General features: G+C 40.3%; 1 protein-coding gene across 3 annotated transcripts; it reads left to right on the forward strand.

Annotated features, from left to right (window-relative positions):
• The first annotated feature begins 1,588 nt into the window (after nt 1–1,588).
• Nucleotides 1,589–17,296, forward strand: trim46b (tripartite motif containing 46b). 3 transcript variants are annotated; one of them, XM_067612682.1, is made up of 12 exons: nt 1,589–1,947; nt 4,976–5,237; nt 5,354–5,543; nt 6,538–6,736; nt 7,677–7,823; nt 8,352–8,447; nt 9,152–9,405; nt 9,852–9,973; nt 10,179–10,517; nt 13,429–13,658; nt 15,624–15,691; nt 15,817–17,296. In XM_067612682.1, exons 1-12 carry the CDS (start codon nt 1,888–1,890, stop codon nt 16,280–16,282), a joined length of 2,433 nt encoding a protein of 810 aa, XP_067468783.1. In that variant the 5' UTR covers nt 1,589–1,887; the 3' UTR covers nt 16,283–17,296. The 3 variants fall into 3 exon arrangements, 2 of the variants coding, with proteins under 2 accessions (XP_067468783.1, XP_067468784.1); XR_010931673.1 differs by lacking the exon at nt 15,817–17,296 and adding an exon at nt 12,610–12,674 and having other exon boundaries at nt 1,590–1,947; XM_067612683.1 differs by lacking the exon at nt 1,589–1,947 and adding an exon at nt 2,389–2,828.
• Nucleotides 17,297–17,558: the final 262 nt, after the last annotated feature.

Here is a 17,558-nt window from a genome sequence, read left to right on the forward strand (position 1 = left end):
GTCAATATCAAAACCCCTCCACTCAAAAATGTGTTTTTCTTCTTGTTCCTACGGTTGGATGTTTTAGCTTCACTGTGCAGAATGATGTATGTGCAGAATTTGACACTAGAAGGCTGTTTTCACATTCATCTGCTGAAAGTGGAAAGTTTCTCTGTGCTCATTGAAAATCTGATTTTGAGTGACGGTCCTACGAGCATGATTTGTGACATCAAAGCTAGTTTTGAAGCCAATCCTGGTCCAATATTCAATTTACACAAGTTCGATGTGGAAACTTGAAGCCTCCAGTGCACAAACACTGAGGATGGACTTTTCAGTGAACAAGGAGACATCTTGTGTCCAGAAGTTAAACTTCTGAAATGAAATATATTTATAGATTCTGGAATTTTTAATGAGGCAGAAGAAGTAGATGCTACATTTTGTAGGATTTAATGTGGTAATTATACCTTTTTCTGAAAAAACAATAACAAAAAACATATCAAACACACATTATTGTTCCAAGCAGAATATTTTTGTATGTCTTAACACATTTCTGGAGAGGATCCTTGATATTCCTACTGCAACAGAGTGATGCCTGTGTAGAGCTCTATGTGCTATAGGCGCCATCTTGTGGACTTTCTCTGTAAAGCTGCCTGAGGAGCTACATACTGTAAACCATTAACTGCAGAGCTTGTAGCTAAAAACATCATGGACATATTCTATTAGTTGTAATAGAATATGTTTACACTGTGGTGTTGCAACTGTCACTTAAGTCAAGAGTCTCGGTACTTCTTCCACAACCACTGGTCAACTCTGATTACTTTCAGAAGTGTTATTACTGACACACCTGTGTACATGCTCCATGCCTAACCAGCCCTTCATGCATTCCATACACCCCACCCAAAAGCACACACGTTATTGTGTTTTATATAAGTGTTTTATATAAGTGTTTGAGCTGTGGTGGATGAATAGCAACAAAAAGAGGGACTTTGGCACTAAAAACATTGTAACGTTGAAAGATATCTACTTGATTTGACTCATTTGTTTAGTTAGGATAAACTTTTAAATATTTTTTTTTGTAGATTTTGTCCCCAATCACTTACATTGTAACTGCAATGTTCATTTGGGCACCTGACCATTGTTTTAAGACAGACTTGAAAAAACTGTGAACCCGTCCTTTAACTTTTATTTTTTTTATTTTATTAGTTTATTAGTTTATTTAACAGGGACCAGACAGATAAACCTTGTTACATACAGATAAGCAGTGCAACACATATAATGCATAAAGGGCGTCTAGCTGGCTGATGCTAATGTGCAGCCTTCACATTCACCTGGAACATTTATGGTTTATTGGCTGTATTAAGGCGTTACACGTCGACTGTCCCCATGAATGGTTAACAATAATGCCTTGTGGTATGTAGCCTACTGTAAACAATATAGGTTAATTAGAGATATACATTTGCTTCAATAAAGGATTCAGACCGGCTTTTCCCGTCCAATGACATCAAGCTCTCACCCTGCTGTGTGCACCATCATTTGAGTGGATCCGGTGCGGGATGGGAGGGTGGGGGGCGGGATGTCTGGATGAAGAATAAAGCCACAGGCATCTGATAGTATTCAGCGTGGATGTTGACATTAACAACAAATTTAGAAATCGGTTTCTTCATTTTTTATTCTCAAATGATGATATTTAGCCCTATCAGGCTGTTTGTTGTTAAGAGCGTAAAATGTCCAGATCGCTTGTCTTTTGAAAAACCGTAAAAAACGCAGAATTGACCAAACGCTCGACACCGGAACAGACTTTTTTTTTTATCTAGAAGGCAGATATTTGAGTTGTTAATATGGCCTATGGCCCACAAACATCGCGATTTATATCTAGATGACTACAACAAGGAGTAGCTGTTCCTTAAAATGGCAGAGATGGATTTAAAAACAGCCACATCAACGATGGAAGCTTTGGTTCGTATCAGTGTGAGTATATGTGTGTGCTTGTGTTATCGGGTTTTTATTTTATTTTCATTTTTTATAAAGGCAAATAAATAATACATGAAGCACCGAATTAACGGATTATATTGCACGTCTCCATGTGTCTTTAAAATAGGCCTTTTTTTCCATAGCCTGTTTCTTCTGCATTCAAACTGTGGGGCCATTGAATTAAAATGATATATTGCATGTACATTTGTACATTTGCTGTCCTTATTGCTGAAAATCAATAGCCTAAGCTTAGGCGTTTTCTAGATGCTGAAACCCACATTAATGGAGGTCTAATTATGTCTCAGCACACCAGACTCGAGCTAAATTCTTCTTCAGAATTGGAAGAAAATATGCTCGTTTAAATAAGATATGAAGGTGTTTTTTTAAACCATCAAATGACTAAACGCATCGTGGGTTCAAGCGAAAGGACACGTTTCTTTTTTGGGCTCACTGGATGCTCGTTTCCATGGAGACGAGATGCAGGAGCTTCGGCTGCTGCTGAGGCAGAGGATGCTGCTTGTGCCGTCGCCCGCTATAGGGTTAAAATATTTTCGATATGTGCAGATACGGTAACAATAGACCGTAGTGGACCGACTAGAGGTGTGGAGGTCTCGACACCTGCACAGTTTGCGGCAGATATCACATTGCAAACAGCTCTGGAAAAGAAAGAGGCGCAGCAGCTTTTCATTACCGTCGAAACAGCCACCACGGTGATTTCCTCCAGAGCCCATCTTACCGATGCGGTGCACTCTCTGCTGGCCTAATGTAGCCTAATGTAATGCCTCAAACCCCTCCCCTTCTTTTCAAGAGACAGCGCTCTCTTGATGCTGGAAATGTTCACGTAGTCTACTGTCATGGCGCCTAGATTCCAGGTGAAGGTAAGGATGCGCTGTCGCAACGCCTGTTTATAGCCCCTCACCACGCCGGGCTGTGCGCACTATGCGTTTGAAATGGATACAGATGGCCCCCAGTTAGTCGTATTATATGCCTATACAGTAGCCTGCTGGAATTGCATTGGTATAATTTCAATAGCCTGAAAATGCGATAGACTGAATGGCTAAAGAGAGAGGGACAGGCCGGAGTTGACATTGGAGAATGACACAGAGACTGAGGTGGACCGAGAGAGACTGTGGGTTATTTTAATGAATTCAGTTAATCCAGTTTAATGCTGCAGTGAAGGTCTAGCAGCAGCCTAAATCTCTCATCTGGAAAAGTAGCTGTATTGTTGTATTAGACTAGAAAAGCCTTTTTCTGGTCAAATCTCAGGGAAAATATTACTGGCATTAGTCAACTTGTGTGTGTATGTTTTGTCATCCAGCTGTATAAATGTGTGAAGGTTCGTAGCCTTCTTTAAATCCAGTGGATATAGAGTATGTTCATCTCCAGCAAGCTGTATCCTTTTTTTACTCAAACATGCAGCATCAGTGGTTTTTTTTTTATTATTGCAAAAACTGTAATTTCAGTTAGTTTACGGTGTGCTGGGATAAGCAGTTTTGGTGCTGCTACATCACACCACAATGACAAAATCCCCAATCCCCCATGCAGCAGTCAGTTTGTCTTGTCCTGGTTTTTCTGAAGTTAACTCGCAGTGTCAGTGATAAAGATGTGCTGCCACTGGCTGAAAAAAACACTTTTGGGTGTAAATTGAGGCTGTGTGTCAAGGGCATCTGTGAAAGCAAGACAAAACAGACCATCCTGACTAGCAGAATGACCGAAAATGTAATATACTGACTGGACACAGTAGCTGAGTAATTATCACACATACCAGCAGATTAAAATGGACACCGGAGCTGATTCACAAGCTCTCTCTGACCATCCCATTCTCACTGAGGCAGGGTAGTTGTAGTTAGAGTAATTGTAGCTGTGAATTCACACGTTTCTGCAACAGCCAGTGTGTCCTTTTCCGTCATATACATGTCCTTGAGCAGGACAGTGACATGCCAACTGCTCCAGAGGTGCAGATTTCCAACCCTGGCCACTTAGCTCTGAGCACTCTGGTTAAATAGACAGAATGTGCTCGGTCAGCAAGTCAGGTATACACCAAGAAATGAATCCAATAAATTGCATATTATTCGGCGAAGTTGATTAAATTACCACTCTGTGTGATATGTTTAATCCACCGTGTCTTCTCAATGCATAGTAAGTTCTGTTCCCCATTGTGCCATGTGTCAGTGTGTACTGTCTGTGCTACTATCTTTACATTGTGTGAATGCTGCAGGAATAAAGGAAAGTCTCAAAAAGATGTAATAAAAACAGGAAAAATACAAGAACATATCTTAGTGTAAAAAAACGTATATGGCTACTGGCTAAAGAACTCATGTTCATATAGAAGGCTGCAATTTAAGGGAGGGACTTTGTGCAAAGGCTGAATAATTAATGCCTGATCTTTATCCATATTTAACAAGAATGATGCCCCATGTCGCCTGTCTGGAGCAGCTTTTCACACTGGCTCCTCTGCCCTCTCTGTTTCCGTTCAGTCTATTTATTTCCAGTGGTACTGTACATCCTCTTTGGTATTCTGACAAGGGAATGAAACCTCAATACTTTTTTGATGCTGACCAAAATGTGTTCATGGCACCAAGTATCAACATGCACCAAAAACTGGCTTCAAATGCACGGTCCAATTAGTAATATTCTTCAAATCTTCAAAATGTTACCAATTTTAGATTAGGATATAGACCATATCTAACATTTAAGAAGTTTTTCTACTTTTGTTAAATGAAAAAAAAGGTTTTGTAGAAAAAATATTTATATTTCGTAATGTAGAGTATTGAAAAGATATTGTTTTATTACTACCAAAACTCCAAAAAAGTTATTACATTGGCACTAGCAGTGAAAATATTCAAATGATACCCAACCCCACATACAAGTCTTTTGCTTAATTTCTTCAAAGGCTAATTGTGCACAATTGTTCCTCTTGGCATGTTACATGTTCCAACATAATACAAACCAATTCTAGCCTGGAGATATGTTTGTTCAACAGCCTGTCTAGATCATAACCTCTCGCCCTGTTCGCCTCCCACAGTCTAACATGAAGAGCCTGGAGCACGAGCTGCACTGTCCTGTGTGTAAGGACATAGTCAAACAGCCCGTGGTCCTGCCGTGCCTGCACAGCATCTGCCTCATGTGTGCCTCCGAGGTCTTGGTGGCAAATGGCTACCCGCCTCCAGAGCTTCCCCCAGAGCCCAACTCCCCAGCCTCCACCCCCAACACCCGCTCACCCCGACAGGTTCGCAGGCCTACACCTAAAACTGAGCAGCGACCTATTGACCGTGTGCTGCGAGCAGGTTTGGAATAACTCTTCATTTTCCATATCAGTTTAATCCTTTGACTTAAAAAAAAGACCTTTTTGTATCATTTCTGTCTCCATCTGCTCATAACTGGCTTTCATTTCTGGTTCAAGGTCCCCACCCTCCTTCACCATCCATGCCCCGGTCTCCAGGATATGGAACGTATCCAGGGCGGCGCCGTAAGGAGGGCCCACCCCTGTCGATGATGTTTCCCTGTATCCCCTGTGGCCAAGATGTGGAGCTGGGAGAGAAGGGTCTTACTGACTGTCTGCGCAACCTCACCTTGGAGCGTATAGTGGAGAGGTGGGTACCACACACACACACAGAGACACAGACACAGACACACACACTCTTGAACCAAACTATGCAAAAATACAAAGACATGCACACAAAAATGCACAAAGTAGTTTTTTGCCCTCAAATCTTATGATTTTTGGATCGAAATGTCAATGAACTGATGACTTGGGTCAGAAAAATACAATGTAATTATTCAGCAGCAGCTGAACTGTTGAAGAATCATGCGGAGCGTTGCACTGCAACATATTGTAGCTACTCTGGCTGACTGTGTGTTTCCATTCTAGTAGCTTTGTGTTCAATTTATCACCTATTCAATACTGTTTGTCTCACTCTCTCACACTAGGCCTTTTGCCCTCCCATTTTATGCATTTTTACAACCTTTTTTTTATATATTTAGTTTGTTCTTTGGCCTGATCACATTTAGTCACAATGGAACAAGTCAGCAGCGCATTGCTGCCACCATGACAAAAAATATGCGCAGTTTCTTGTTATAACGAGAAACGTTTCTCATTTTAACAAGATCGTTTCATGTTATATTGACGTGCTTTTCTTTTTATTACTTGATTCTAAATTATATCGTTTTTCTTGTAATATGTCACTTTATATTGTTACATCACAAAACGTTCACATTATTTCACAAAACAAATGTTGGTAAGTTGTAACAGGTAACAGGAACATTCCATATGTCATTAAAACAAGAAAAAGATCCAGTCAGTGCCTTTAGAGATGATATTGTAGCCTACATGGGCTAGTGACAGTGAAAATTAAATTCATTTTGTGAAATAACAAGAAAGTTGTGTGATTTTGTACCTTGTAATAACAAGAAAAGTGCACCATTATAACATGAAACTATCTTGTTATACTATGAAAAGGATCTCGTAATAACTTTAAAGGATTGTGTTAAAACGACAACCACAGCAATCACGTTATAATAAGAAACAACACTGCCTTAAGCCAAATAACTAAAGGCTAAAACTGTCTTTCTCTACACCACCACCAGGTACAGACACACAGTGAGCCTGGGCAGTGTGGCAGTGATGTGCCAGTTTTGTAAGCCTCCTCAAGCTCTGGAGGCCACCAAGGGCTGCGCTGACTGCAGAGCCAACTTCTGTAATGAGTGTTTCAAGCTCTATCACCCGTGGGGGACGCCACGGGCACAACATGAACATATCCAGCCAACACTCAACTTCAGACCAAAGGTAAGAAACAGGGACACTTGAAGTTTATCTACATATCTATTAATAAGATATGATACACTTAATTTTCATAGCACATATTTACAGAGATTAAAACAATTATTAAAAAAACCCATTTAAATACTTGGTACCACTTTGCAACATGGCACCCTTTATAAGATATATATGAATATATAAGTCATAACCAATGGCTTCATGAATGGTTAACAAACATTTACTAATTATTTATAGTTCAGTTATAAACCATTAATAAGAACAACATTTGGGTTGCCAAGTTGTGAAAAATCACTTTTAGTGGTTCTCTGATTTTTTCTATATATTGTAATAATACAGTTATTATTGGAAACCCCTTAATTATTTTCACAACCTGGCAACCAAAAAAGGTATGTAACTGACCATAAAGCATTAGTAAATGAGTTATTAATGAAACCATTAGTTATAACTTATAAATCCCTTATAAACAACGTCTTATTAGGAAATGGCATTAAAGCCTTGTACAGTATGTACAGATGTAATACTGTGTTCCTGTGTTCACATTAAAGGTAATCTGGCCTAAATTAGATTTTAGTGCTCTTGTGATGTGGCACAGATCTTATTTTTTGATTTGGCAGTGTGAACACAAAAATGTGTGCTGCATTTTCAGATCTAATGTTATTCTATTATCTGATCTGTAGTCAAGCAAACAGGAGCAAAAATACTGTGTGTGTATAATACTGTGATATGTATTTAAAACTGATACAAATACCTTTACACTTGCTTTGTTTCTGTGATTGTTTCCTCTGGCTGCTGTCAGATTTTCCTTCCTTTGCCTGAAGGGAAGACAGATGTTTTGTAAATACACACACTTCCTCACAATGCCTCTCCACACTGCTCCGCTCTCTATCCTCGAGTGAAACATGCTTCAAATAAGTGAGTTTAGATGTAATTTGATTCTTGTCCTCAGGTTTTGACCTGCCCGGAGCATGACCAGGAGAAGCTGCAGTTCTACTGTAGGTCCTGTCAGCGGCTGCTTTGTCCTCTTTGCAAACTGCGCCGCATCCACACCGGGCACAAAATCCTGCCAGTGGCCCAGGCATACCAAGCCCTGAAGGTACGACTCTTGGGGTCTGACATGGTCTGGACTGGGTTTCTGAGTCACATGGGGTTTTATTCATAGGGCAGTTCTGAAAAATGTATTTTAAACATTGAACTTTTCAACCAGTGTGCATAGGAATGATGCAAAACTTTAACATTTTGAGGGATTTTTTGCTCATTATTTAATTTATACTTAAAGTGATACTTTTATGTAAGTAAAGGTCAATATATCCATCTTAAAGTAAGGATAATGCTGTTTACTATGCAGTATATCTGCATATTACTTGTTTCACTACTGTTTATAGTTTAATTTGTGAGTGAATGAATTTTGATACAGTGAAGTGATGAAGTGAAATTTTATGAAATTTAAAAACAAAACAAAACAAAAACTGCATTTCTCAGTATATCAGAGACAAGCACAATACCATGTACAGTAGTATAAAACAGTACAGTGAATGGGCTAATGCTGAGTGTAACAAACAAGCTGTCTTGTGTGTATTTGTTGTTTGCGTGTTTGTGTGTGTTTTCGCTGTTTATTTGACAGGAGAAGATTACGAAGGAGATGAACTACATTCTGGCCAACCAGGACACAGTTCTGTCTCAGATTACACAGCTGGAGAGTGCCATCACTCAGACTGAGGTGATTATTGCTTTGGGCAGACAAAATGTTGCTGAACATGGAATTAACACCAGTCAGCAGCTAAATACTCTAAAGACGGTTGAGTTCTCCGTCTGTTGGCTGTTTCCAGCTTCTTTGCCAGGCAGCCAACTCACAGAGTCCCCTTTTTTTTAAAAACCTGTTGTAGATTTCTCCCAGAGCTTTAAGCCACATGTTATTGCTTTCATCATGTGATCACATGATGAAGCTCAGTTGTTATCAGTTCATCTTATCAAACTTGCAATGTTGCCTGTCATATATTATTGTCACATATTATTGTAAGACAAGCAAAATAACAACTGTTTTCCTATGACAAAAGTCTTTCTAGTTCAAATTTCCTTCTTTGTGTTACTAAACCCTCACCACAATTCAGCATAGAAATAAAAAAAGGGGAAATTTTGTACCAACATGACAATAACTTTGGAAGATACCCACTTAAATTATACTTACTTAAACTGCTGAATCCTCATATAAGAAGAGAAGAGATCTTTTAATGTCCAGTATAAAGAAGAGGAATAATTACAGGAAGCAAAATATCTTTCATTGTACATTTGTGCACCTGACCATTGATTTAAGACACACTTGAAAGTCTGTGAACTTGTCCTTTAAAGCTGTGGTAAGCTAGCATCAAATGGGTGTTAGTTTCCAGATGTTTGAACTTGTCTTTCTGCGTTCTTCATCACCAGGTAAACAGTGTGTCAGCCAGAGAGCAGCTGGCTCAGAGCATCAGGGATCTGACGGCTGCTCTGGCCGAACGCCACGCTTCGCTCACCCAGGCACTGGAGGGGGCGCGGCAAAAACGAGGGGAGGCGTTGGCTGCTCAAGTGGCGGAGAGACGGGGCTTGATGGAACATGCAGGGCTCATGGCGTTCACCCAGGAGCTACTGAAAGAAACAGACCAGCCCTGCTTTGTGCAGGCCGCTCGCCAGACTCATAACAGGTTGCCCATTTGTTTATCTCTGGAATCGCTTTCCGTCATGATTGAACAGATCTCAGATTAGTTCTGTCTTTCTTTGTTAGGTTCAGTTCATTTCATTTCCTGTATAAATAGAACAGGTATATATAAAGTTTATGTAGATGTTTATGCAGCTATTCTGTCTGTCTAGCTCTGGGTGTAGTGATAACTTGATTTGTTCTTGGCAAGTGGATCTGTGTGAAAAACGACATGATACTGTTTGCTATTTATTTTTCTTATAAGTTTATCATCTTGCCCAAGAATTATAAATAAAGTATTTACTGTATTTATGGTATTATCATCAAGATAAATGTAGAATAATCACAGGCTTATCTTTTAAAAATGATCATACACTCCATGGAAGCATCACGTAAACACCCATCCCCCTTTATTCCTCTAACACTGCTTTCTCCTGTTTTTCCCTGCACCAGGTTCAGTAAAGCAATTGAGAATCTCCAGCATTTCACTCTGGCTGCTGATCCATCCTTCAGACATTTCCAGCTGGACGTCTCCAAAGAATTAAAACTCCTCACAGAATTGAATTTCATCCAGGGTGAGGAGGGGAGCGATGAGAGGAAGGGAAAGGGTGGAGAATGAGATAGTAGAAGGGAACAAGATAATAAAGCAGAGATGCCATGAAATATAATAAGCAAATGGGAGCCAGTGATAGAAGTGAAGATGGTAGTACAAATGTGACATGTTAAGCCTCTAGATTTGGGAATGTTATTCATGAAAACCAACAAACGTTTTTGTCACAGCTCCATTGGCTCCAGTGATTGATACCCAGCGTACCTTGGCTTATGACCAGCTCTTCCTGTGCTGGCGACTGCCCCAGGAATCTGCGCCAGCCTGGCACTTCTCTGTGGAGTATCGCCGTCGGGGTGTGGTACCGGGAGGAGCGTCCAGAGGCGGGTTTAGAGGAGGATTGGCAGCCGCTCGCTGGGGCTGGCAGCGATTGGATGAAGTGAGTGGGACCAGCGCTGTGATCGACAGGCTGGAGATGGACAGCGTGTACGTGCTGCGGGTGAGAGGCTGCAACAAGGCGGGCTACGGGGAGTACAGCGAGGAGGTGTACCTTCACACCCCGCCCGCACCAGGTGAGAGTACATGCTGACATTTTTGGCTGTCCTCATTAACAGGTAAACAGAGGGACTTTGACTTTGCCACAGGGAAGCTGCACTGCAAGTTATCAATGACACAAACAAACACACCTTGATTCATGATTATACATACATGCAGTACATGAAACATGGAGAAAAGAGAAGCATAATGAAAAAGAATAGAACGATTCTTACACAGATTTGATAAGATGCTATGTTGATGATGGAATCATGTAATGCAAGGTGGTGATCACAAAAATGTACAATCATTGCACCAGAACACAGGTCACCTCATCAAATCATTCTTAATCTGGAACATGAGGTCCTGTCAACATCAAAGCAATATTGGATATCTGTTGTAACATTTTGTTGTCTGCAGGGTTTATGCTACCTCTCATGTCTACATTATACCACCGAATGCATTTGCAGCAGGCTCAGACACATCAGCAATGGGCTCTCGATGATTTGAAAATCGTTGTGTGCTCTGATGAATCCTAGGAACAAATTTGCCACCCTCAGGATAAACTGTGGCATCAACAACATGAGGTGATTGGTCGTGCGTGGTTACAACGGGCCTATCTCATTGCAGAACCTTCGGCAATCATGGATGTAACTAACATTGATAATGGCAGTACTCCATGTACTGTAGGTGTGCCAGTGCCCTGGTGTACTGGCACAGTGTCTGTCAGAAGGCAACATATCCATCATGAGAGAGTAATGGGTATTGTAGATTGATGCCGTAATGTAGAGCAAAGAGGTTCCATTGCAGATCATAGTGGAGTGACGTTAAGATGCTGTCAGTGACAATCTTCAGTTCAGTTTCTGAATAAATTCAGTCTGTTACTGGTTTTAACTCTTTCTACCAGTTCTGTACAAAACTAGGCCTATATAAGCACTATTTATAAGGCTAATAGGTCAACAAGCTCCTATCTGTGTCACAGTTATCACATTATGATTGTTTCTGTGGCTCCACAATTCCTCAGCAAGTTTTTAATCAGAAAGTTAATTGTTATGATCTGGCCATCACAATTCCAAAACTTGAATGCAGCATTGATTATATGAAACTATCCATAAATAAAAGCAAAAGCAGGCTGAAAGGGATCCATTTCATTACTAAATGAGGGTTTCTATTTTTCTAGTCACTAAGTGTGTATTACCACAACTTATTTCAAATGATGATTCTGGTTTTCTGTCTTTCTTATTTTCATAGTTTTGGCCATCTTTTTTGCCAGTAGTTATGATAACATTGCACCGGGCCACAATAAAGTATGATGGGGCAAGAAACATGAGCAAAACACTTTGTACACAAGTCAACAGCTAGATTATCTAAACCAGTAAACCACTTTGGAAGTAAAATTGAAAGTGAGAGCCCCTGAAATGTTGTCATTGATCTGTAAACTGGATATTTAGACAGACAGTAACTGATTGCCTTATTTTTCTTTTCTAAATATTTTTTAATACCTTGGAGCAATTATTCAAAACTTGTATGGTTGTCTGACTTCATGTGTTTCTTACCCATCAGACTTCTTTTTAGCAATGTTGCCATGTTGACAGATCTCAGCTATTAACTCGGTAATTACAATAGTTTTTTTCTATTTAGAAAAGATGTCCTAAACTACAAAAATATGACCTAATTAGTATTAAGCTGGGATTATCCTTCAACTTTCCTAAGAGATTTCTAAGAAGGATGTCAGAAAGGTTGTCCACCACCTGCATGGAGAGATGAATGTGACACTTTCATAAATAACATAACTTTTTTATCTTCCACCCAACTATGCGAGAGTGTTTCTACTATTTTTGGTTAATGACTTAAATCTAGTTCATGACAAGCTACAAAAAAAACCTCATTATATCCACACAGCTGGCTGTAGTTGCTGTCATCCAGGACCCATTCATCTCCTCACACCTACTATTATTTATCAGTCAAAGTAAAAGCATTAGGATGGTTACCATGGTGAGCAGTTAATAATTCATTCTCTTTCTTTTCTGCCCATTCCCATCTTCCTTTTTCTCCATTTTTTCCACCTCTTGCTCCACTTTTCAACACATCTTCACTTTCTTACCTTCATATATTATTTCCATTTCTCAGCTTTGTACTTGTCATCCTCTTCTGCGCTACCTCCACGCCGCCAAACTACATGCCTCCTACGGAACGTAAGAAGTGCATTCATATCTCTTGACCATCCCTCTGTACCCCCATACCACATAATTATCTCCTCTTCTTTCTCTCTCTCTCTCTCTCTTTCTCTCTTTTTGTGGTCATCCCATGCATCCTCTGTTCATCCACCCCCATCTATACACCCACGTCTGCCTCCCACTCTACCTCCTCTTAACATGATCTGTCTGAGCGCTGATGAGGTTTGCAGTTTGTTAAGACCTGAGGCTTAACAACATGGATCGGATTCCGATCCAGGGCTTTTAATGGTCGAGTTGAGTGATTGGTGAATTCCTTGTGTACCCTTAGGCTGTTTTTCCTTCCTGCTATTGCATATGTCCCCTCTGTATATTGTATTGCCTCTGGAAAAAAACTCCACTCCCCTCTGCCAGAGTTTCTTTGCGATACCTTTTGTATTTTACTCCCTGAGTCATCGATGTATAGATCATTGTCCTTTTCTCTTCCAGTGCTGGTGGGAGGAGGTGCATGCCTGCTCTCTGTCCCTCTTTTGTAGTCTCTCCTCTCAATTCTCCTCATTTCTCTTCTCCTTGCTGCTTTCTGACTGTAAATCTGTACAACTTTCCCCCTGTTGCCTCCCAAACTTCTTCCTTTAATTCATTTTAGAATGCACTCGTCTTTGTCTATTCTTTACCCTCACGTCTACTTCTTCTGCTCTCTCCTCTCTTTCTGTCTTCCCTCTCTGTCCTTTTAACTGCTGTGTCCTCCTGGTTCTTTCTCCGTGTCTCCTCTCAGTGCTCAACTTCTACCTGGACTCCCGCTGGGGTCTCCATGCCGACCGGCTGGTGGTCAGTAAGGAGCAGCGCTGTGCCCGCAGCGTCCCCGGTCTCTCTCTGCTGCAGGCCGCTGACCATGCTCTCACTTCCTGTCACCTGACCTCAGACCTCCTGGTGGGAGATGTGGCCATCACACAGGGACGGCACTACTGGGCATGCTCAGTGGAGCCTGGGTCTTACCTAGTGAAGGCAAGTACAAGCTGTGTCACAACTTAACATACTTTACTCTGTATACAGAATACTACAAACTATATGTGCATACTACTCAGTATGTAGAATTATGTCACAATCAGCATAAAAGCTCCTGAAAAGACTTGTTTTTCTCAATAACATTAAGTGTTTATGGTATTATTATATAGTCAAAACCAATGCTCTTCTATATTTGATAGAAACTGACTGAAAAAAAAGGTTTTAGTGCCTTTAAGTGAATAACTTTCTGATCAGCTCTTTTACAGAACTAAAATTTTTTAGCTCAAAAGTATTTATATGAATTTAATCTGATGATGTTGGCTGCTGCTCCCCCTGCTTTACAGTAATATCTGCTGTGTTGCTAAAGCAAATGAACTGGTTCCTGTAGGGTTCTAGCTGGGTTCCAGCCAAATCGTCAGGTAACACCTTTTAGCTGGGTCATGCCATCATTATGCAATTTGAACATCGTGGCCCTGCTATTCCTGAGCTCTGGATTTAATCTTGTTCTTATCAAGCAGGCTTGATATTTATGACATGACACCTTTGTGTCTCTGGCCAGTAAAATTTGAGCAGTGTCTAGTGTGTGTTATCTGATTGTGCCCAGTATCATCTGAGTGCTGCTGAGAGCTTTATGCACACTATTTTTAATTTAAGTAACCATAATAAAAAGAGGACCAAATGAAGTTTTAGCTTGTCAAATTTTGCTTTCTTGCATTTTTAAAATTGAAACTCTTTCTTCTTTCCAAAGCAGCAAATGCCCAAATGTTTCTTTGTTACCAGGGGGAAGGTAGATATAGATGTCATACCTCAACCAAAACACGCATGATTTTTTAAAAAGTAAGTGTAACCACAAGTCGATCTTGTAAGCAAGATGTCAGCTTGTGTGCTTAATAATAAGGGAAGCACAATGAATCTGTCTGTAATATACACAAATCAAGGGCTCCTGATGCACAGGAAGAATGGTAATAGATTTCCCCCAAAATTTAAGCCACACTGCTTTTCTAAAGTACTTAAGTTAAAAAGCCTTTATTATCATGACTGCATGCTTAAAAACATGGCTAGTCCTTGTGATGTGCTACCACATGTCTACATCTTCCAATGTGGCTACTTCAATCAGGAGGGACAAGTGAATGAGGTAAAGATAATTGTTTATTGTACAGATGATATTGATAATTAGTTTTGTCAAAAGTCTTTGGTGCTTAGACTTTACCGCAGCAAGATAAATGCTCCCATGGAGTCCAGACACTGGTGGTGGTGGTGGTGGCTGATGACTTCCACTAAGACAGATAAAGCTGATGAGGTTGATGAAGTGATGAAGTGATGAATGTGCGAAGACTAGGCAGTGATGGGGAAGTGGTGGGGCGCGCATAACGGCATCATGAAAGCACTAAGGGCAGAGAGGGAGACAAACATATTTTAAAAGACAGCCGCACGATGATAGGCTGACAATGGATGTGTGTCACTGTGTTATTGGATAGATGTGAACAGCCCTGGATGATGACAGCAAAGGAAATTATGAGTGAGCATGCATGAGAGATGTGAAAGGTATGATGGTATGAGAAATAAAACTACAGGCTTCCTGACTGAGCTCCACATCACAAGGACAGTTATGTTCAGGATGAGCGATGCCTTCAAACCAAATCTTTACAATAAGCCCTTTGGTCCTTGAAAATGTTCCCTGGCTCAGATCCATACTTAATGTCTTTTGTTTACATTGTATACATATCTTGGTAAGCATTCATCAATACTTACATGTGTATTGTAATGTTGCACTTACTAAAATTTGTGTTTGTACTGTATTATGATGACAGGAAATTACCACCATAGAAAGGCATCATCTTGTAAAGATGCTTGTATTTTCACTTGGGAAAAGAGACAACAAGATCAATACGTTAAATAAAGATTCCCTGCAAGATTAATGTTTAGTTAAATACAAATCGGTTCCTTTTTTTGTCTTTTGAACAGCTCGGAGTTGGTCTGGAATCCAAACTGCAGGAGTGGTTTCATCTTCCACAAGATATGGCCAGTCCCCGGTGAGTAGCTGGGGTATGAAAAGGAAATTAAAAAGAAATAGTGGTATGTAATAAAAGATAAAAATAAGGTCAACATAGCAGTTATCTATCTCATCATTATTTTGCAAACTGTGCTCTCTCTCCAGCTACGACCCAGACAGCGGTCATGACAGTGGAGCAGAGGACGCCCTGGACTCTGCTCCGCCTTTTTGCTTCCTCACTATGGGGATGGGTAAAATTTACCTGCCCCAGCATAACTACCACCACCACCACCACCACCACCACCACAGTAGCCATGGGAACGGTATCCGAGACCCCATCACCAACGGCAATGGCCCCTCCTCACCCACAGGCCTCACCTACCCTCTGCCACCCCGGCTCGGTGTGTGCCTTGACTTTGAGAAGGGTCGCGTCACCTTTTATGATGCCCACTCTCTGCGACCTCTGTGGGAAGGTCACGTAGATTGCTCCGGCCCTGTGTGTCCGGCTTTCTGTTTCATTGGCGGAGGGGCGCTGCAGCTGCAGGAGCTGGTAGCCAATCGCAGCGCAGATCAGACTCCGGTCAGGAGGGTAACCATCCAACCCCGTGTCTCCAATTTAAATAACAACTGACGGCTGATCTGAGGTCATATGGTAATTTGGAATGTTATTAATAATTGTGAAGTATTTACTCAGCTAGAGCGAAAAGTTAGACATCTCAGCGATTTTGTTTTGTATTTAATTTTCTTTGTATAAGAAAATGTTTCTATAGCAACAAATATGCAATGTAATTAAGTTTCTTACATTTTGGTTATATGCAGTTTTTGCAAGACTTATTGCTTCAGTAGTGTCTGGTTTATCCAACACTCACTATGTAATTATATCTTTAATGCTTGCACTTGTAGCCAGACTATATTGCATACATTTATAAAGCTAATGTAGATGCAGCACCACACAATGCCGTCCTTCCTGTAGAAACTCATCTCACGCTGTTGATGTTTAAAGCTTAATGTTTATGTTATAAAGATAAGAACATTATGTGGGTAAAAGAAAAAAAGGCCTTGACTATTTTATTGCATCTATAACAAAACTTGTGTTTAACACACCCAGCTGATGAAATTCCTTTGCTGTTGATAAATACTTTCCTATCATTCACCCATTATGATCCCAACCAAAGCTATTGTTTTTCTGGGATGTAAATGTGGTAAATTAGAGGTAGAGAGGAACAATGAGGCAATACCATAATTAGAAGCTCCAATTATACCTCTGCTGCTCAGCTAATCACTAGTTTCTGCGTTTGTGTTTGTGTTTTGTATTTCAAATACACAAATCTGTGTGTGTGTGTGTGTGTGTGTGCCTGTGTGTGTGTGTGTGTGTGTGTGTTTGCTTCTCTATGCGCATGGGTGCGTGTGTGGTTTGACTGATAACAGCATTGATTCATTGGCTGGTGGTAAAAAGTTGTTTTCACACAAACAATACTTTTGATTTTTTTTTTTTTAACCTTGCTTGATTGTAAGTTAATGAGCAGTGCTTCTTATGAAACGATTAGCAGATTAAATCCATAAACTTCACCTGCTGGCAGAATGTTTGCAAAAGAAAATGGATTAAGGAAATGAACACTGAATAAATACAAATTGTTTAAATTATGAAAAACGCCTTCTGTTGCCTTTTGTTGTTGTTTCCGTGTAGTCAGATTTCAATCTGCTTCAACCGGTTTTTCCAATTTATTATAATTAAAAACTTCATTGTATGGAGAAATCCTTACTGTTGTTTCACCACTAGGGCGCAGCAAGACATAGCAGAACACCAGAGACATTTCCAACTTTTTAACTCATCTCAGACTGCAGCTACTGTAACGATCAGAGTATTTTTATTTGGAAAGATGAATAATTGGACCCATTTTCCGTAC

Source organism: Thunnus thynnus, chromosome 15 (genome assembly GCF_963924715.1).
Source record: "Thunnus thynnus chromosome 15, fThuThy2.1, whole genome shotgun sequence".
Lineage (NCBI taxonomy): Eukaryota > Metazoa > Chordata > Actinopteri > Scombriformes > Scombridae > Thunnus > Thunnus thynnus.